This window comes from Copadichromis virginalis, linkage group LG7 (genome assembly GCF_057382275.1).
Source record: "Copadichromis virginalis isolate Kocher_CV1m ecotype Utaka linkage group LG7, C_Virginalis_male_GT1.1, whole genome shotgun sequence".
Lineage (NCBI taxonomy): Eukaryota > Metazoa > Chordata > Actinopteri > Cichliformes > Cichlidae > Copadichromis > Copadichromis virginalis.
In genome coordinates this window covers 246344-267484 of record NC_140624.1, presented here as the reverse complement: position 1 = coordinate 267484, position 21141 = coordinate 246344, and the positions used below count along the sequence as shown (strand labels likewise).

General features: G+C 39.8%; 1 protein-coding gene across 1 annotated transcript; it reads right to left on the bottom strand.

Annotated features, from left to right (window-relative positions):
- Positions 1 to 21139, bottom strand: LOC146704115 (sodium- and chloride-dependent GABA transporter 2-like). The gene is made up of 16 exons (XM_085461068.1): positions 20859 to 21139; positions 18183 to 19193; positions 14093 to 14302; positions 13376 to 13510; positions 12635 to 12775; positions 11623 to 11704; positions 11255 to 11387; positions 10760 to 10894; positions 6501 to 6604; positions 6209 to 6333; positions 4774 to 4886; positions 4402 to 4539; positions 3844 to 3946; positions 3499 to 3599; positions 3146 to 3316; positions 1 to 2348 (listed from the first exon to the last, which is right to left on the bottom strand). Exons 2-16 carry the CDS (start codon positions 18187 to 18189, stop codon positions 2184 to 2186), a joined length of 1863 nt encoding a protein of 620 aa, XP_085317194.1. The 5' UTR covers positions 18190 to 19193; positions 20859 to 21139; the 3' UTR covers positions 1 to 2183.
- Positions 21140 to 21141: the final 2 nt, after the last annotated feature.

The following is a 21141-nucleotide window of genomic DNA, read 5'->3' as shown; positions in this document are numbered from 1 at the left end:
TAAAATGTAAAACATTTATTTGTAATCAAGGCCAACACAAATTCACTGAAGATGTCCCACAAAATATACACATGTAGTAGAAATATATGTTCCAAATGAAGGTATTTGTATTCATTCATTTAAAAAAAAGTGTTTTAGTGTATAAAATCTTATAACAAAAAGTGTTCATGCTCCAAAATCAGTGATCATATATTCATTTCAACATGTAAAGAAAAAGAAACACAGGCTGAAGTTCATTGCGATACAGCAGAAAGAGATAACAAGCTTCTTCTTCTTCTTTTTTGGAATGAATCTCCTGCATTGGAACTCACTTCTGATATAATCTAAGTGGATCAACTGTCCCTTTGCTTTGGGTACCTTTTAACTTTATTTCATACATTCCCAGAATTAGACATAAGGCACATTAAAACAAGACTAAATTAAATCCATGTCAAGAATCTGAACATTTAACATAAACATTTAATATAAAACATCAATACAAATCTGCAGTGCCCAAAGCAGACCAAAATTATACAGAGAAGCCTTTAAAATGGTACAAACAGTGTTAAGATAAAAATAAACAAACAGAGTTTAAGTGGGTTGATCTGTAGAAATGTAACCAGTCTTTGTATCCTGAAGCATTGGTTACTAAAACACCTTGTGTAGTAATGTTTTTTGTGACTTTTTTTTTTACCAATCCTGAGAGAACACCTCAACTGTTGGTGGATAAACAATGTGGTTCTCCTCTGTATACATTAAGCAGATTAATTTAAGCCCAGAGGGGTTTGTGAGCTGTGCGATCATGTGACACTTTCCTGCACTCAGTCTGCAGCAGACGGCTGTTAAATTTAATGAAGCAGCCAGAATGAGATTCACTGAACATTAGAGATGTCCACAACAGAAGAAAATGCTTCCTTAGAAAGCAGACAGTCAAATGTAAATTCTTTGCCACTGTGTAACAACAGTGTTTACATTGTCACGTTACTCTGCCACAGGCAAATGAGATGTCAACCCACTTTCAAATAACGGAAGTAAATCTTTGCGTAATGTTGCTGTTGCCATCATATGGTACAGTACTGTGCAAAAGTCTTGAGTCACCCCATCGTTTCTTTATACTGTTGATTTTTTTAGCGGTTGATCTCCAGGCTTTCTGAAGATGGTTTGCTTTTTCATTCATTCATCCCAATTCTTAGACCTGACTATTTTTGAAGGAATGTTTTTTTTTTATATATGACCTGTTTAACACTGACCTGTGAATTATTTGCAAAAACCTAAGTTGCCCAACTCCAGGTATTAACCGGTGTTGTGTCTACACACAACAGACAACTTAGCGAAAAATTCACTTTGAATTGTATCTTTAGGCACTTTACTAGCTGCCTGTTGCAAAAACAGTATTGTCATAGAAAGAGTATTTTTGCACCAACAAGGTGATTCCTAAAAACCTATTACGTGGAAACCTAGCATAGCTTAGAATGGTGTGCAATTTGTACTTAAAAAATTTGAGGAAACAGAACAAGTGGCCAAAAAAGAAGGAGCATGGTATGGGTCTGCATTTCAACCATCGGTACTGGGAATCTTGTCAAAAATGATGGAATTATGAAAGCAAAAAAGTACTATCAAATTTTCACCCACCATGTAATACAATCTTGAACATGTCTGATTAGTAGTAATCCCAAACACACTGTCAATACAGTAAAAATGTACCTGGACAGAAAAACACACAGTGGAACACTAATAGTCAAGGATTGGCCTCCACATAGGCAACATTACTGAGGCGGTGTGGGATCATCTTAACAGAGAATGGAACAAAAGACAGCCAACAGCCAAAGAACATCTAAATGTCCTTCTGGAAGCCTGGAGAACTATTCCCAAAGGTTACTTTTTGCCTCACATGCTCTATTACCATGTATGGTTGCATGTTTCAGTAGATCACTGCACCCATTTCACATTTTGCTAGCAAAATATAAAGAAATGAAGGGCAGCTCAGGATATTTGCACAACACTGTGTACTGAAGACAACATGCAAAGAAGAAAGTTCCAGCAGCCAATAGCAGGTGAGCAGACTGTAAAAGTCTGCATACATGTCTGTTTTCACCAGCTTATCTTGTGAGGTAATACAGAGAGAACAGTGATGGGGCCAGTCACTGAGAGCCTCACAGTGACAACTGACCTCTAAATAGACTCCGATTCCAATCCTCAAACTTCTAGCAATGAGACTCCTTTTCACCAACAGGGACGTAGCCATCTCGAGAGGGAGGTGCTTTCTGATGGAGGCTTTCACCGTCTGCTGCAAAGATGGCATGGAGTGCCTCCTGCTCCTGCTTTGTCTTTGGTAACTCAGTGGAAGGAGTGCTTAGAAGAACAAAACGCTGTGAACAGAAAATTGATTAAAAAACAAAGCATGTCAGTGATATGATGTCTGACAAACTGATTGATTGTTCTTCAATTTCTAATAAACCTTTTTTTAACTTAAAGACATTCATTATGATTTTGAAACTTGAACTCTGTGTGTCTTGTTTCTCTCCCTCTCTCTCTGTGCCATCATTTCATTTCACCCAGTTATTTGGATTTTCCGTATTACCACCTCTTTGGATTCATCTTGTTGCCTGCTGGAATGATCTCAGTGGGATTTGCAATGGATTCATTTCATCTCTGCCTTGCAGGACTAGTTGTCATTTATCTGTAAACTCATTAAAAGGTACTCTTGCTCATTTACCTGCTTGCTTGTGTCTGCATTTGGGACATGGTTTTGGGAAGGTGGGGGCATGGTAAGTTACGATGTTTTCCTGCTGAAAACCTGGAACAATATTCTTATTTGGTGAATACCTTAACCAACAGAAGATAGAAGTTCCCTTTATTCACTTAAGATAACGGTGTATATAAATAAATATATTCAAATATTGTGATGAATTCTATGGCAGCTGCCAATTTCAGACAATAGAAATAGTGAACGGATGATCCAGAACTTTTTCAAAGTAAAGCAAAAAGGAAATGCTCTTGAGATATGTATACATACTTCTGTAACAAAGAAGCAAACAAATTGAACTATTGTTCATTCAAAAATACTGAATTATGACGAATCTGACTGGTTTTGTTTCTGTGGTTCAATCTTTAAGGTGCCAGTTTTTTCATATGCACAGAAAAATCCAAACAGTTTCGGACTTACTTCTCTCAGTGTTCCTGGGGTATTGTACAGTTTGAATGCCATACAAAGGGGTATGCAAAGCATGGAGGACAGAGCCAGGATCCAGCCGATCCCATCCGCCCACAACGGGTACACATAATCATTGTTGTACTTCAAAGGTGAGTACTTGATTAAGGCAAAGGCAAAGGTTCCCTGTGTGAAGTATGATAACACTGATAAATAACTGACATTTAATACACCAGTGAATACTTTGACTGTATAATTTTGGTATCATCTTAAGATATTAGCCCAGTTTTATTGACATGTATTTCTAATTTTGACCAGCAGAGGTTGCTCTACTTTCAGAAGAGAACTGTTAATAAAGCAAAACTCACAAAGCATGTTGCAGGAGTGAAGAAAAGCCAGCAGTATTTAATGGCAGGGCCGGGGCGATAGCCAATCATATCCTCAATGTTATCATAGAAGCGATCTGCCCCTGTGGTCAGAGGAAAGTTGGATCAGTGTCAAGATTCACCCTGACCAGTAGAGAGCTTAAAAACCCCAGCACACTATTATTTTAATAAAACAAGTTGCAGTTATTTTCAACTAGTAATGATCATTTCTTTAATTCCTTTGAACTCAAACCATCAATCTACACCTTTCATTTTATGGATGGTCTCTATTAGCAAATTAAGCACTGAGCATTTTTAAGTTCCGACAGTCTTAAATAACAAACTCACCATAAACCCAACCGATGCAAACTGTCTGAAAAATGGCTACGAAGAGCAGGCACATCCCACTGGCTGCATAGTAGTCAAAGAGTTGGAAGACATACATGCCTCCCTGTGGGTACAGACAGACAGACAGACAGACATGAGTTCACAAGTGTAAGATAAAACAAATGAAACACAACCTGCATGACGCAAAATATTGCTTTCAGGTCATTTATCCATTATGTGCTTGGATTTTACTAAAGTGGAAACAATTTGCCAACAACAAAAGTTATTCACAGTTGGCTGTGTCACAGCATGATTTGTGCCAAGTGACTGGATATGAAGGAATTTTAATAGGTTGCTAAAGAGAAGCTACAGTAGGTGAACTCAGGCACTTTAAATGAGTTTGGCAGACTGCTTGGCGACAGTCTGACTTAGGAAAAAATCATAAAAAAAAAAACCCAAACAAAATGCCCCAGTAAGTACTTCACTTAAATTCACAAGACCATGGATTGGTAGCATTTATGCTCAGTATCACTTTGAAATTATGTATGTATTAAAACTGAAAGAATTGCACAAACTAACCTCTGTCAGCATGATGAGGCCCAGGAAGAAGGATACTATTGCTACTGCCAGGATGAAGAGTTCCCTGCGGTTTTTACGGCGGAAGACGGAAGGATACATATCCACCACGGCTGTGACCAGGCTCTCCACACATACAAACTAATCAGGAAAAAAGCCAAAGTTATGAGATGTGCGTACTTTTTGATGTTGTGTACTGCATTTGTGTATGCATGTGCACAGACCAGCTGTTAATAAAAAGGTACTGAGCAACTGAGGAAAAATAGCAGAGCTGTACAAAGGCTACTAGTTGGGATTGTGTTCATATGACTATTATTTGAATTTTCTTTTTGTATGTGTTCTTGTGTGGGTTATTTTGCTACATGCTGGCCTCACCTGGCTGTCCAGTCCTAGAAATACAATCATAATGAAGAAGAAGCAGGCCCACAGAGGGGAAAAAGGCATCATGGTCACAGCTCGAGGATAGGCAATGAAGGCTAAACCTGGACCTGTCGTACACAGAAATCCCACTGAAGTTAGAATTTGTGTTTTTCTTTTCAATCAAGCACATATTTTGATATAATACTGACATGTTCAGTTCAACTGTCTGCGCTTTAGAAAATTGTATTCTGCCATGCATTGATTCACACCCAATAAACATCCTGCAGTACTGATCAATACACCGTATCTTTATATATACATCTATATGGATACATGAAAGCTCTGTGTGTTCCTCAAACTCGGGCCCTCTACAAACCGCCTGGGAGTTGGAGGTTCTGCACAGTATCTAAGCTTTTCCTAGGACTTTGCTCTTCTGGACAGAGACCCTTTGATGTTGTGCCTGTTGATTACCACTACATCTGGTTGGTTGCCAGCAGCTGGAACTCAAAGGCTGCAACACAGGACCTTTTCTCCTTGGTAGTGTCTCCTATCGGGACTTGGGGACATCTAGTCTATATTGTGCACAGATGTCCCTGTACACTATCCCAGCTGGGATATACTGCATCAACTTGCATCTTACATCCTGCTATTATATGTTGGATAGTCTTCACGACACCTTTGTACGGTCTGCAACTTGGGTCCTGTTGTCTATGGTGGACTCCTGCCTCTATGGATCTGATGGTATCTGTCAGAGGTACAGGCCAAGTTGGGGCTTGGTGGTCCATGACGGTTCCTCTTCTTGTTCCAATCACTGTCTGTCTTCAGCTGCCTCAGATCTCAACAGGGGCTGGGGGTGGGGCACTTATCTTCATCCTGCACTGTGACTCTGACACTCACTAATCCTCACCCCTTCCTCTATTCATTGTTCATAGTGCCTCAGGATTTTGGAGACCTCAGTGTATTGTGAGCAGTTTTTGTGTCTTGACATCAGAGGCATTTATCTCCTTATGTGGCTAGCTTATTATTCCAGAATTGAAATGAATTATGTCAATAGTGCTCAATACACCTCCCACTGTGCTATAGGCTCTGGATCTTCACCTTCAATAGTAGCTGTCTTCAACTGCTACAAACGCTATTGCACTCCCATGTATTGCATATGACCTCTCAGTTGGATTAGTAGCTTTACATCAATTCCACATTGTAAGTCCTTGTCCATATTAGCTTTGTTCCACTACCCACATCAGTATTTACTGGTTTCTCAACCCCTGGCATGGACCTTGATGTACAAACCTATCTATCTATCTATCTATCTATCTATCTATCTATCTATCTATCTATCTATCTATCTATCTATCTATCTATCTATCTATCTATCTATCTATCTATCTATCTATCTATCTATCTATCTATCTACCTACCTACCTACCTACCTAATATAAGAACTACAAACCAGATTCAGCCACTTCTGAGATGGGCACATTTTGCTCGTTGGACATGAAGCCCAGGATGGAGAAGATGGCAAAGCCCGCAACAAAACTGGTACCACTGTTAAGGAAACAGAGGGCCACACAATCCCTGCAAACAGCACAACAAGAATATAGTCACTGAAAATAAATTGTTGAAAATATTACTGACATTACATGGAACAGAATTACTTGATATGCTCACATATATATATATGAGTGTAAAGCGTCTTTTGTCACTGGACAAAAGACGGAGAGAGAGAGAGAGAGAGTCATTACCTGTAGCAGTTGTTGTTATATTTGTTGTAGCTTCCTAGGGCAGTGAGGCAGCCAAGACAGATGGCGAATGAGAAAAAGATCTGAGTTCCAGCATCCATCCATACCTTTGAACAGAAATGAAACCAGATGAGGAAAGAAATACATTTTTAAAGACTCCTTAAAAAAAAAAAAGGATAAACTCAGACAGAAAAAGAAAAAACGAATGTTTATCAGCTTTCTACGGTGTTGTGAAAAATATTTTCCCCTTCATCATTTCTTTCTTGTTTTTGATTTTAATATTTGTCATATTTTCATGTTTCAGACAATCAAATACAGTTTAATATTACAAAGCGCAGTTTTCAAATGATGATTTAATTTATTAACGAAAAAACCCAATCTAACCAAACCTACCCTGTATGAAAAAAATGGGATGACCTTAAGAGAATATATTTCCAACAGAATAATCAGATGTCCTTGACAACCAAAGAAAATACAGACAAGTTTACACATTATTTTGGTTTGCATATTTCTGTGTTCCTGAAAGGCTCAGTCCAGTTTGAATGTTTGGAAACAGACTTCAATCCATAACATTAAGCAAGAACTACATTCGCTGTTATTTTGTTTCTTTCTTCTGCTTCGAATTAAAAGAAACCTTTAACATCCACCCATAAAATTCTCTTTGCCCTCTTATCCAGTTTGCAGGAGCAGTTGACACTGGACAAAAGGCCAGATACAGCCCCACCAGATCACTGTGTGATCAGGGTAAGATAAGATTGTTTTGCACAACGGCAGCACCACACCCAAAAATGCAAATAGTGAACTCAGTCTTCGAAACCTCCCATGTCCCTTTTAATTTTTGAAAAAAGTCTAGAAAAGTACTGCTACTATCTCTGAAATCTCTTCTCACCCCACAACCCTGACATGAGCTTCCTAGTAAAGCCATTTCCACATCTAAGGCACAAAGCAGAGCACTCTTGGAACACTCACTCACACTTCAACATGTAAATGAGATTTCTCTTTCTAATTGCTTTTCTGGTAAAATGCTCCCACTGCACTGAGGCATTTTTCAAGGTAGCTGGCAGCCGGGACTGAAGATCTGACTGACAGTAACTCTGGACACATCATTACAACCAAAGGCAGATATTTTGAACTCTTAAACGCTTTACACTCAGCCTTGTCTAGGACTGCATACACGTGGCTTGTGTTCATTCTCTAAAGGACAATGAAGGAGGGGTGGGGCGAGTGTTTGGAATTCAAACAAAAGCAAGCACAAAGGAAACTGCAAGTGTCCTTGTTACCACCCATATTCCCAACCCACTCTCATGTGATTGTTAAAACGGTTTAAAGCAACCAGTTGTTTAGTTAGTTTAAAGGCACAAAAATGAGACAGGATTCAGTCCCTCATCATAAACCAGGGGTGGGCAACTCCAGGCCTCGAGGGCTGGTGTCCCTGCAGGTTTTAGATGTGTCCTTGGACCAACACAGCTGATTTAAATGGCTAAATTAGCTCCTCAACTTGTCCTGAAGTTCTCCAGAGGCCTGGTAATGAACTAATCATGTGATTCAGGTGTGTTGACCCAAGGTGAGATATAGAAACCTGCAGGACACCGGCCCTCGAGGCCTGGAATTGCCCACCCCTGTCATAAACCTACAATAACTGGCTTTATCTTTTAGCTGTTCAATGATCCTCCAGCTAGTCCTTAAGTGTGTCAGTCTTCTGCGTGAAGCTAAAAAGGGAAACTTTTCTCAATTTGGTAATGTCTCAATGCCAAGAAAAACATATTTTCTATCTCTTTTTTTCAGACAGACAGGATGATGGGTGGAGTAACTGTGTTAGCTTTAGGTGGATGGATGAGTACATAAAGTCAAATTCTAAACATAGAATGCAAATTTGGCCATTCAGTAACAGCCTCGATACTGAGCTTGCTGGGATGTTCCTTTTTGCTTTTTTTGAGCAACCACCCCAATGTGGCTAGTGACTTTATGAGGCCATAAAAGTGAACAACACAAAGTAACAGTGCACTCAATTCAAAATCTTAAGTGCTGTATCCGGTGTTTGCTTTTGACAAATCTGAAAAGCCTTTCTTAAGAGCAAAAAGGCAAAGCAGTGAAAATCTATCTGAACCTGAAATCACATCTTTGCCTATGGGATGGATCAAACAGTCATGCTGACAATTTCTCGTAAACAGTGGTGACTTTCCAAGAAATTACAAATGTACAATACAACAAAAACGTTAAAGATGATTCAGTACATATGTTTAGAAATTTTTGGTGTTAAAAGCTGCCAGTCTCACAGTGAACCATTAAGTACATGATCAGGCCAACCGTCTACGAAAGGTCTGGGAGTTGAAGGTTCTGCACAATATCTTAGCTCTTCCTAGGACTCTCTGATGTTGAGCCTGGAATCTGTTGAAGCTGTTCTTCCAGTTTTGGGGTTACAACTCTTAATGTTCCTGTAACTACTGGAAATGCTTTGGCCTTATTTTCCATATCTGTTCCAGTTGTTCCTTCAGGCTCTGGTACTTCTCTATTTTCTCGTGTTTCTTCTTCCTGATGTTGCTGTATGCTGTAATTGTCACGTCTATCACAACTATGTCTGTGAAGGTTCTCAGTCATCCAGGTCATCGTAGTCAAAGGAGCTTGCAAAGAAAAGCGTCTGGACTTCTTTAAGTTGCTTGAAGACGTTTCACCTCTCATCCGAGAAGCTTCTTCAGTTCTAAGGTCAAATGGTGGAGAGTCCCAGATATAAACCTAGTGGGAGTGACCCCCCACAGAGGGACAAAAGGACCCCCTGATGATCCTCTAATCGCCTGAGCCAAGGTGGGAAACTGGGCGTGGGTCCCAATCAGCCAGAGTTTCGGGTGTGTTCATTGTGAAACCTGGCCCCACCTTATCATGTGAATTCCTGAGGTCAGATGGCCCAGGATGTGAGTGGGCGTTAAGGCGTCTGGGAAGGGATCTCAAAACTGGATTATAGATGGCAGAGAGTTGGTGTCGTAAACCCCCGCCTCTGTTCAAAGATGGTCGCTCACAGTGAGCGTGTTGCTGGGTCTGAAATACACTGGGATGTCATGCTTGGAGAAAACTCTCCTGAGTTTCTCCTGTATTTCAGACCCAGCAACACGCTCAGACAGAAACTGGTTCACCCGAAAGACAAAACGCCAAAACACAAACTTAACAATGTGGTGTATGCTGTACAGTGCAGCGAGGAATGCTCAGACCTCTACATTGGAGAGACCAAACAGCCACTTCACAAGCGCATGGCACAACACAGAAGAGCCACCTCCACAGGACAAGACTCAGCAGTCCATCTGCATCTTAAGGATAAAGGACGCTCTTTCGAGGATGCCAATGTTCACATTTTGGACAGAGAGGACAGATGGTTTGAAAGAGGAGTGAAAGAAGCCATCTATGTCCACTGTGAGCGACCATCTTTGAACAGAGGCGGGGGTTTACGACACCAACTCTCTGCCATCTATAATCCAGTTTTGAGATCCCTTCCCAGACGCCTTAACGCCCACTCACATCCTGGGCCATCTGACCTCAGGAATTCACATGATAAGGTGGTGCCAGGTTTCACAATGAACACACCCGAAACTCTGGCTGATTGGGACCCACGCCCAGTTTCCCACCTTGGCTCAGGCGATTAGAGGGTCATCAGGGGATCCTTTTGTCCCTCTGTGGGGGGTCACTCCCACTAGGTTTATATCTGGGACTCTCCACCATTTGACCTTAGAACTGAAGAAGCTTCTCGGATGAGAGGTGAAACGTCTTCAAGCAACTTAAAGAAGTCCAGACGCTTTTCTTTGCAAGCTCCTTTGACTCTATCACAACTACATTTTATGCTTCTTGTTAACCATCTCTATATATGCTTGGTTGCCAGCAGCTGGAACTCAAAGTCGTCATCTTAATATATTCACAGATACTCTGTTGTTTAATCCTGCATTGTGGCTCTGACACTCACTAACCCTCACCCTACTTCTTATTATTTTTCATAGATTCTTAGGATGCTGGACTTTGACTGGGGACCTCTGCATTGTGAGCAGGTTTTAAGTCAGTTTATATCAAGTTTCTCTCCTTAACCCAAATTTTATTAGCTTGTCTCTCAGATGCCACAGTCTTGCCAAATTAGCAGATGGATCAGTCAGTACTTGTCTAGTGGAACAGATGAAAGGCTGTGTTTCCCAGATTTGATCTGCATGCCTGGACATATGTTTTTCTGACAAGGTGGACCACTGTTCACCACCTCAGCACAAGTGTATTGTTTTTTTTTAACTTACTTGGGGGTCAGACAGTCGATTGATGTCGGGGTAAAGGTAGAAGTGGATTCCAATGGAGGCGCCTGGCAGTGTTACTCCTCTGATCAGGAGAACCAGGAGCATTACATACGGAAAAGTAGCTGTGAAGTAAACTACCTGGAAGGAAACAACATTTTCTTGTGATTCTAACATCTTTTATAACAATTCCTACCATTCTATTTTTTTGATTTCAATTAAACGTGTTATTTTCTCTCTTTTTTTCCAAAATGTGACTTCTTTAGTCTGCAAAAATTTCAAATATGAAAAAAAAGTAGAATATCTTTCGTAGCATTAAGCAGTGCAGATTTTCATTATATGAGTTTGGTTAAACGCAAATCTTTGTTTTTCATTTATTACAAACAACAAAAGACTGGCAGAAGATTGGTATTTAATGGTGCACATCAATAACACAGATGCTGTTCTAACTGTGAATGTTTAGCACGGGAGGGTTTATTATTATTATTTTTCTTTTTTTACCTTGCCTGTGGATTTCACTCCCTTCCATACACAGAAGTAACAGATTACCCATGCAAAGGCAAGACACAGAGCCAGATCCCAGTTCAGAGAACCAATGTGGTCAATACCTGAAGATATTCTCAGTACTCTGCGCCTAAATCGAAAACATACGCACAGGAGAAAAACTAATTATCATACCTAATGTACTGATACAAACCCTTAGGAACCAGAAGCTAAGAGTTAAAAAGCGGAGAGAAACAAAAATAAGACAACTTTGAACAAGTAGTTTGACCTAATTTAATCCAAACCTCTAGAAGAAATTTTTTGTTTAGTAAATCTGTTGGTATGTAAGGTCATTTGAGGACATGGTCAAACAAAAGGACACTTACTCCCAGAACTCAATGACAGGAGAGGTGGTGTTCTCATGGTGATTGATGGAGGTATTCCCCTTCTGCAATGGCATACAGGAATCTTGAATGAAGGACAGACAAAAAGACATTCAATCCTGTGAAGAAATCCAAGCGTTCTCCAAGGTTTCCAAGTTACACACAGGCAAGACAAACAAGTGCCGACACTGAGACAGACAGAAACAGTTTTCCTGCAGCATTCACTCCCTTTATTCAAAAATATGGGAAAAAAATCACAAAAGGACGTTTTATCTGCATCCCTAAAAGTAGTCTTTAGAGACCTTTAGAGATGCTGACCTAGGTATCCTTGATTAAAGATTACACCAATAGTATGTGCAGCACCGGCAAAAATTTTCGGCACTTCACATGCTAAAATTCTTAAACATCGTAATTCAGTTGGCAGTGACTCCAAACATACAGATACAGATGCCAAAGAACTGTCAGTGACAAGAAGAACAAAGAGTCTGCCCCTTCCACTCCTCCTGTGGTTTACATGGATATTAACTGTTCTGAAATGTTGCATATTGTGTATGACAGGTTGTCTACACTTGAATACAAAAAATTGTATGACAGAAAGGACCAATCACAGAAATTCCACGAGGTATTATAATTGGCTGGTTTCTATGATCTTAACCAACATAAAAATGATCAGCATCCCTTTTTCTCAGTTTATTGTATCACAATTGTGTTCATTTATATATGTATTTATCTATAGACAGCCTACAGAGAGGGCTTTTCAACCAATCCAAACTGCCCGACATGGATGACACTGTGTGTAGGTCACATTTGCTGCTTTTGTCTATTGAGAATAAAAAGATGCTCTTCCATTATTGTTCATAGTGACAGTGTAAGATACTTGAATATTGTATTTATGTATTGTGTTAGAATATGGCCATTAAAGAAATTTACCCTATGTGGACAGCAAAGTCATAAACACCAATAAGAATTTTCTTAAGTTTATATGATAAGCAGAGATACAAAATCTTTGTCTTACTTGTGTTCCAGCTATTGTTGCAGGATGCCCAGGGCAGATCCCAGGTGAAGGAGTGGAACAGAAAGAAGATGGCCCAGGCTAACACAATAATGTAGTAGATGTTCAGCAGAGCAACAATTACCTGGCTGCCATAACCCAGGCCTGAAACAGAAAACACGCTTTTGGTGATAAGCAATAAAATACCACTATTACCAATCCTTTGACTTGATTGGTCAGGCCAGTTAGGTCATTATTTTTCCGCAGTACCTGTCGCTGAACCAACATACAGTCAGGTAACTGTGCAAATGTATTGTTTAGTGTAGTTCCACAGAGGCGTACTTTAATATTGTCACATTCTTGTGACATGTACTAGTCGAAGCACAGCTGGAGATGTACTGAATCTGTTTTTATCACTTGTTAACAGCAGCCTGTAAACACTAAAGCTCCACTGAAGCTAATTGTGCTGTGTCTGATGTGATCCACCCAAAGTTGTCAGTTCAAGTAAGGAAAAAGTTTCAGTTACATGACTGTTTCCTTCACTCGACCCTGCACAATTTGCAATCCCCTATATCCATTTACTTTGTACTGTATCTTTTTTCAGTGTTGTTCTACATTTTTGTTAGGAATACTCTGTAGTTCACAAGCAGCTGCTGCAGACACATTTACATTTAACACGTGAATTAGACAAATGTATCCATGTATGGTACTGTTAACACCATAAAATATCCATAAAATGATTTCTTGGGAACACAAGTTGATTACCTTCAAACAAAGGGCAGATTTTCCTCCAGCAGGTAATGCCTCCCTCACTGGTGTACTGACCCAACGCTGTCTCCAGGAAGAAGACAGGGATCCCACAAGCAAACAAGAAGATGAGGTATGGTATAAAAAAGGCACCTGTACACACACAGATTGAAGGAAAAGTTGACTAAGTTGTTTTCAACATGTCCTCGAGCAATGTGGTGCAGTTAGGACTGCTGCATCTTGAAGTTATTGTACACATACTGCAAGGTAAGGTTGCAAAAAAGTTTCTAGTAAAACATCCTGCTCCAAAGTTATTTTGCTAGAAGTTAAGCATGAATTGGCTCATTCTTCATATTTTTAAAGGATTTAACAAGCCTGGCCTACTTATTCACTATTTTATTGATTGTCTTGGAATTTCACACGTTAGCTCATGTATTTTTTTTCTTTCAACGCTAATGCATACGATAGTAATTATAAAAAATGATAATTAATCCAACTTTCAAGCAAAGCACTTGCAGTTTATCAGTTTAATTTGCATGCTAGGTGGACTACTCTTTCCAAAGGAAAGGAAATGATGCATAAAGTCTACTACATCTACTAATCTGAAGTGTCTTGTGGCTGTAATCTTGCCACCAGACCCTGATGCAGTGTATGACTATGTAAATGCAAAAATAAACTAAAGATATCTCAAGATAACGAGGTAACGAGCAAAAAACGTTCATTGGCGACACTCACCTCCTCCATTCTTATAACAAAGGTAAGGAAAACGCCAGACATTCCCAAGGCCAATAATTTCTCCTGCCACGGACAGAATAAACTCAACCTTGTTGCCCCATTGTCCCCTTTCTGTCATCTTCTCCTCTGTACTGGGTACAATGTCCAGCGGCCTGCTGTGCCCATTAGAAGCTTCCACCTTGGACGTGTTTTCCATATCGTTTGATTGACCTAAGAAATTGAACATAACATAGTGTCAGGATTTGTTTTAAAGGCAGAGAATAAAGCTTTATTCAGAAGGCATTTATGGCTTGTCCAATTTCAGTAGAGCTTAAAGGTAGATTGCTGAAAAACGTCATGCATTATTTGTCCCAGTCACTCTCATTTCAATTCAACCATGACAGCAGTTCGTACAGACTGAACTTTTTTGTCTATAAAATTAACACGTTTGATTGCTTCATAAAAAGTGTTTCTATACATTTGTGATGATACGCAGCTGCAACAATTCTGACTGAGATTTGTTTCTGCATTTTTATCCGTGAAAATGTTTGCATTCAGGATAATGCACCAACAACCTCAACAGGAGATTAAGCAATTTCAGGACCTTGGGTAGTTCTTGGTGAACATTTATATGATGTGCCATCTATTATTGTATTTACAAAAGCCAAAATGTATGCCATCTTTTTTGTGCGTTGAATGAGGTCAGCAATTACTTGAGGTTATGTGACCACATTAGAAGTTGGTCAGGACCTCTGCCAAACCCTGTTTTGGGGCCAGCACTACTGAAAGAATTTCTCTCTATGGAGGAAACAGACAGCTCACTGACTGTGCTCACTCCTGTCAGGTTGCATTAACAGGCTTCTCACAGTCCATCTGTTACCCCTTTTTCCTCTCTCTGGAACACATTATGGTCACTGCTGCAGTCCTGCATCCTTCTGCAGGAAACACGCTCACACTAATCCGATTACAAAAATGCACCAATTCTTTTTTCACCCCAAACATCCACACAAACACAAGTTACATGTAGTGTGACCTAGTTTAACAGGAGTAGTTTCTCCATGTTTTCTATGTTTACTTCTGAAAACAGCACGGGGGATAGAAGGTTCATTTATCACAAAGCCTTGTGTGAAGCCATCTTCAGGAATTCGCTCCTGCTGATAAAGGGCAGAGGTGGAGCACAAAAGTGACTTTGTATGTGATGTGTACATAGGGATGGAGGTTAGAACCACTTTAGGAGCCAAAATCTCAGCGGCAGAGCCAAATTGTGGCCGAGGTAAAAAATAGAGCTCTTGTTTTCGGAAGCTACTTGGTGGGAATGAAGGCTCAGTTCAACAAAAGTGGAGTGGCCTTGCAGCCAGATCACAGTTTACCTCCCCTTTTCACAGTTTCTCTGTGGGCCAAGTGCCTCACTTCAAAAAGCATAATTTTAATAGGCTCTAAAAGATCGAACTTACAATAGCCTTTCCTTGCTGAAATAGTAGGTATTCACACACGTTCAATACAGGACATCAGAGAAGAGGCACACTGTGAGAAAATGTGCCAAAACTGGGAACAAGCTCATGGAGGCAAAAAGGACCTTCTTCCTAGGAAACGGAGCCAACATTTCCTCTTTCTGAAACATAATGGGCTGACTGAACCACTGAGTGACCGACAGACTGAGCTACTGAATGACTGGCCGACTGACTGAAGGTTAGGCTGACTTTGTGGTCCAGTACTGTATTGTAAATACATCAAAGTCGGTAAATAATTATTGTAAACTAAATTTTTAGTATTCAAAATGTTGCCTGATAAGTAGGGCTATATTATAAGATCTGGGTTTTGTGTCCTTATAATAGGATTCTGAACTGAGTCAAAAAATATTCACATATAGGTGAATTCACAGGGCTATTATTTTCAAATCCAAAATCTGACTGACTTAATTTTGAGTGGGTAACACTGTGAACATAAATACTGTAAATCTATAAGGAAATTAGCCTGTGGAAAGAAGTTAAAAAGTTTACTTGTAATGGTTGTGCACAACTTGATCATTGACGTGCAAATTGTCATGACCACTGATCAACAACCATTGATCAAAGACCATTGATCAAAGACCATTGATCAGTGGCCTAGTTTAAGTCATTGTGCAACTGTACTGTTTATAAGGTTGTGAAAACCTGCAGTCAGCTGAGACTGAAGAAGTCACTTGGATGAGTGCCGAAGCGTTCCTCCCACTGAAAACACTACGTTCAGATGAACAGAATCAGCCTTTTGGATATTTGATCTTAAGTGGGCCCAAAGAGTGAAACTACACTTTCCACATTTAATCCCTGAGATTATGAAATAATAAAATTTTTACAATTTACAATTACAATTTTGGCAGCACATCTCAGTTTCTCTACATGATACATGTGTAAAATTACAGAAAAGGTTCCAGTAGCTCACTGACTGTCCCATATTCATAAAACGGACGTTTCTATAGTAGACAGTGAAATATAGCAATTTTTCTGTCATTTAATTGTTTATCTATTACTGAACTGAACATTGGTGCATAATGAATGGCTGTAGGGTAGGTCTTTATCAGCAGTGAAAACTGTAAAGTTTTTTTTTTAAAGTTAAGTTTCCAATATTTATACGGTACCTTCTTTAATATTTTGTAAACCCATTCAGCAGGCCGGATTGCAGTCTTTGCCGATCGATTCTGACTATGTTTGACATCCCCTGCTCTAAGTTCAGTGGGACTGTAAACAGTAATGTATTAAAAAAATCTGTTATCACTCAGATAGGCTGGAAGAAAACTCAACAACTTGATCTATGGCAAAGTTATTTCACAATCAACGGGTTATTTTTCCTCCCTCTAAAGCTTAGTTAGGTTGTGTTTTACAAGACTAAAACGGTTGTGTTCAGTGATGTACTCAGAAAGGTGTAGTTTTGGTTCCAGCAGACATAACTTCCATCGATGTCCAACAATCAGACTAAGTTTACACAGTTGCGATTATCCTGTAATTAGGCAACAAGTTCTCGAGTTGATGAATAATCAATTCCGACACCACGTAAGAACACTGAATGTAACGTTTTCTGCTGCAAGCTACAAACTGAACGGTTATGTAACGACACTCATCTTTCACTTTTTCACTAAAGCATTTCAGTTTCCACGCCTGCTTGGTTGGAATGGTAGAGGAGTCAACTGGATCCGCGCTCCCTGTCCAGTGCGCGCTCCCGACGCATTGGAAACAAATTCTGTCGGGGATAACTACCTTGGCACGACACCTGCCATAACCTGTTCTCGGAAGAGATCCATTACGAAATAACCGCACACTGCTGTTAGCTAACGGTCGGAGCCTCATTATGTGCAACTTGCTCTGAGTGCACGTGTTAGGAAGAGGAGCCCCGGTCATTATTTGACTGTGAGATGCCAAGAACCAACAGCACGGAGATTTCTCAAGGCTATTTTCCTCACACTTTGTTTTCATAATCACGTTTTAATACTGAACACCACACTGTCGGTCAGCTGTGTATATTTCCTGTCGTCACTATATCAAATCCTCTCACGCCATCTACTCTAAAATTACACGTTGTAAGTTGCATTGCTTGTATGTGGACACTGGATTTATCGGCCATCAGTTAAATACTGCACGAGAAGTCGTCTCAGAGATAAATGAGTAAGCTTAGCCTTTGAGCTAATCAATCAGTTTTTCTGACATTTTGTAATTTTTGATGTTACATCTAAGAAAAAAAATTAATGCTTGATAGACACAATGCAATGAAAAGCACAGCTAGTTAATAAGAATTGCGTTTTAATCAAAAGCTCTTGCTTTAGATGAGAAGTGCATTTAATCAGGTTTTGCAGGCTTTCTTTTTAATGAACAGAACTAATAACTGCAGACAATGAAGGAAACGGCTTGCTGAAAAAATGTTAGTATGTTTTTTTGTTTTTGTCTTTTTACACAGCAGTACTTCATGGACAAATCGGGAACTAGTGCAGAGATCAGGTTAATAAACTAAGTGTCCCAAGAGCTTTCACTAAGCTTCTGTACCAAATAAGTTTGAAGCTTTCTGGAGCAATGACTTCACTTATTTTTTTCATCTGTGAACCCAGAACAATATAAAGTGTTTAATAATCAAAGCTACTCACCTTTCATAGTGTTAAAGTGTGACAGTTTCCAGGAGAGAGCAGATCATATGGAGCTCTGCTGCCGCTTCAGGTTTCACTATATAACACGCTTGTTATATAGTGAAGGGGGCGGAGAACTGAGAAATTGGAAACTTTGGTGAAGCTGAGTGATTTTCCCTCTGCTTTGCCCCATAAGCGCGCGCGCACACACCACACACACACACGCACGCACGCACGCACGCACGCACACACACACACACACACACACACACACACACACACACACACACACACACACACACACACATTCTCTGCCATCCATTTCTATTCAGACACCCCCAGACTGAAATGCACACACACTGCACACTAGAGGTCTGTGCTGTCTTACCGTGGTGGGATAATTACGTAACCTTTTGACGCGCACATTCTCCCAGGGTCTGTTCTGAGAGCAACTAGTACGGTGGAGACACTGGTTGGACTATGTGGACCATCAGCACACATGTTCAGTCATGTTTGTTACTGGGGCTGGTATGCAGAAATGCATCATGCTTAGAATGTGCAACTTTGAATCATCTGCTCAAACGAATCGTTCTAGTTGTTTCTGCTGTCTCTCTTCAGTATTTTTCTACTCCTGGGAATTAAAATATCCATCCTGCTTCATGAAGTCCCGGCTCCAAAAACACCATTAATTCAGACCACGAAAAAGGAGGCTTTATTCCCTCAATCCTTCTTCACAGTCCCAGAAGCCCATTCAGATTTTTTTTTCCCACCACAGGGGTCCAGATCGGTCTAGTTCAAGGCATTTGTTATAAGGTCACAATGCAGAGGATCTGTGTGGAGGTGGAGACAGATTTAAGGACAGAGTTAAGATGTTCTTAACTCCACCCCCACCCCCACCAACCCACTAAACTCCATCTCCTTTGTTCCCCCACTGTTCCATCGTTTTAAAACGTATGCATTATCCATACAAATGAAGCCATCGGTGATTCCCTTTAGTTTCCTCTACTGTGACAAACTGAACACACAGGGCATCTGAAAAGTTGCAAATATGAGCATTGCATTGTAAGTAAAGTTTTTTCAAAGTTACATCAAAAAAGAAAAATACAGAGTATGTAAAGTAGTCAGACAAACAGAGGAAAACACAGAAGAGAAACTTAGAAGTTCAAAAACTCGTCTAAAAAAATAGTTTAACTGCTGTTAACACGTACAGACAGGTATCAGTGGTTTCTAAGCTTTTTTCGCCGCCCATAGGGCCCCTTTCCATAGATAAAAATGCAACTCTGACCTTCACCAAGGTGGAACCACTGCTTTAAATTATTACAACTACTTCATACGCTTCTGTAGCAACATGTGTAGACAAGCAAAACCAGGTAAAAGACACTGGAGAGCTCAGCAATGGGCTGCGTTTCCTCGTCTTTTTTTGCTGCTCCCTTACAGTTTTTTCTGATTGCTTAAGCACATTTTTTGTAACTATTGGCTAATTTTGCAAAACTCTTCACACAAATAAGAAAACCTGTCACCCAATCATCAAAACATTGTAGTTCTCTTGCAAAAGCAAACACAGCTAGATTAACTCTTCACACCTTCGTAAAAATGGTGTTTCCGTATCAAACAGTACACACAAGCCATCATCTACTAAGCACACAATGCGCCAACTGCACACCGATGGTATGAATACAAAACACATCTGGCGTTTGCCTTCCCTGTGCACAAGGTAGGCTATGTCAGTTTGAGCTCATACTTCTGTCATAGATCCATAAGCATGGAGGGATCCAAACTTCAAGTACTGGTGTTTAGTCAAACACATCAAAACAAACACAAGTGTTTATTTCCAAGTATAGGATTATTTGCAATCGCCATAATGACTATATGGGTTACGTGGTCTGCAGTGAACATGCTTCCTCTGCCCCCTCCTCGTCTTCCTCTTGCTCCTCCTTGTCCTTGTCGTCCTCTTCATCCTACTTCTTCACCTCCACGTCCTCTTCCTCGGCCTCCTCTACTTCTCACTCTTTCTGCTCCCACCATTGTACTCCGCACACACAGCTTACCTGTATTATAGTGCTTAGGCTGATTGCAAAGTGAACGAATTATCTAAAAAAGTTTTCACATGTGAAAGTGTGCCAGACAGTTGGCAAATTAGTGTTAATGATAGCCATACATGTGTATACTTTTGCTAGGAGTGTGTTGGAAATTTGGAAATTGAGTGTTGTGCAGTGAATTGTGCCTACAGTCTTGCAAAGTGTGTGTTACAAAATTGCAAACTGAGTGCAAAGCAGTTTTTGTGCTTTTAGTTTTGCAAACTCAGTGAGTGGTTTTGCTATAAGTCTGAATAGTTTTAGAGATTGTGCTACAGGAATCACAGTTAGGGTTTAAGCATTCAGAAAAAACTGTAAGTGTGCAGCCACAAATCACAACTCTGATTATCCCCTGTGCCAGAGTTCTTACAGGTTGGAATTCTATATATAGGCTTTATTTTTTTATTTCATTTAAAAAATAAAATAAAGCAAAACAAATAATCAACAAATGATATATCCTCGGTATATTTTAAATCTAATGTCAGTTTTGTTCATTTTTCAATCTCACAAAATCAATTCAGTTAGTTTTCTTTTTTTCAGAAGTGTAACTTTAATATATATTTTCATTAATTCAAAATGTTTTTTTATACAACGTTTTAGTTTTTAGTTTAGTTTTTGTTACCTGTAACAAGCTTGCTCTGTGCATTCTCCAGGGTCCATCTGGTCTCCACAGATCAAACAGAAGTGTGCTGGTTAAACCATATGTGTAAACACATCTTGTTTAATGCTTGCTGAGACTATAGGTTAAAATCTAATCCACAGCAGTTTGACTGGATTGGGCGACCTTAAAATGTGTCGGTTAAGGTTAAAAAAAGATGTTATATAGCTATTTACAAAAAACGTTTTTTTCCAAGAAGCATTGGGCCAGTCATAAAATACCCACAACTGTAATTCCAATTGATCCA

Bases quoted from the DNA above. Each gene is read 5' to 3' on its own strand.
- LOC146704115 (XM_085461068.1), bottom strand. The intron at 13,511-14,092 runs GTGAGTGTCGCC...GTGTGTGTACAG, and splicing joins TTGTTATAAGAATGGAGGAG to GTGCCTTTTTTATACCATAC. The intron at 11,388-11,622 runs GTAAGTGTCCTT...TTTTCGATTTAG, and splicing joins CCTGTCATTGAGTTCTGGGA to GCGCAGAGTACTGAGAATAT.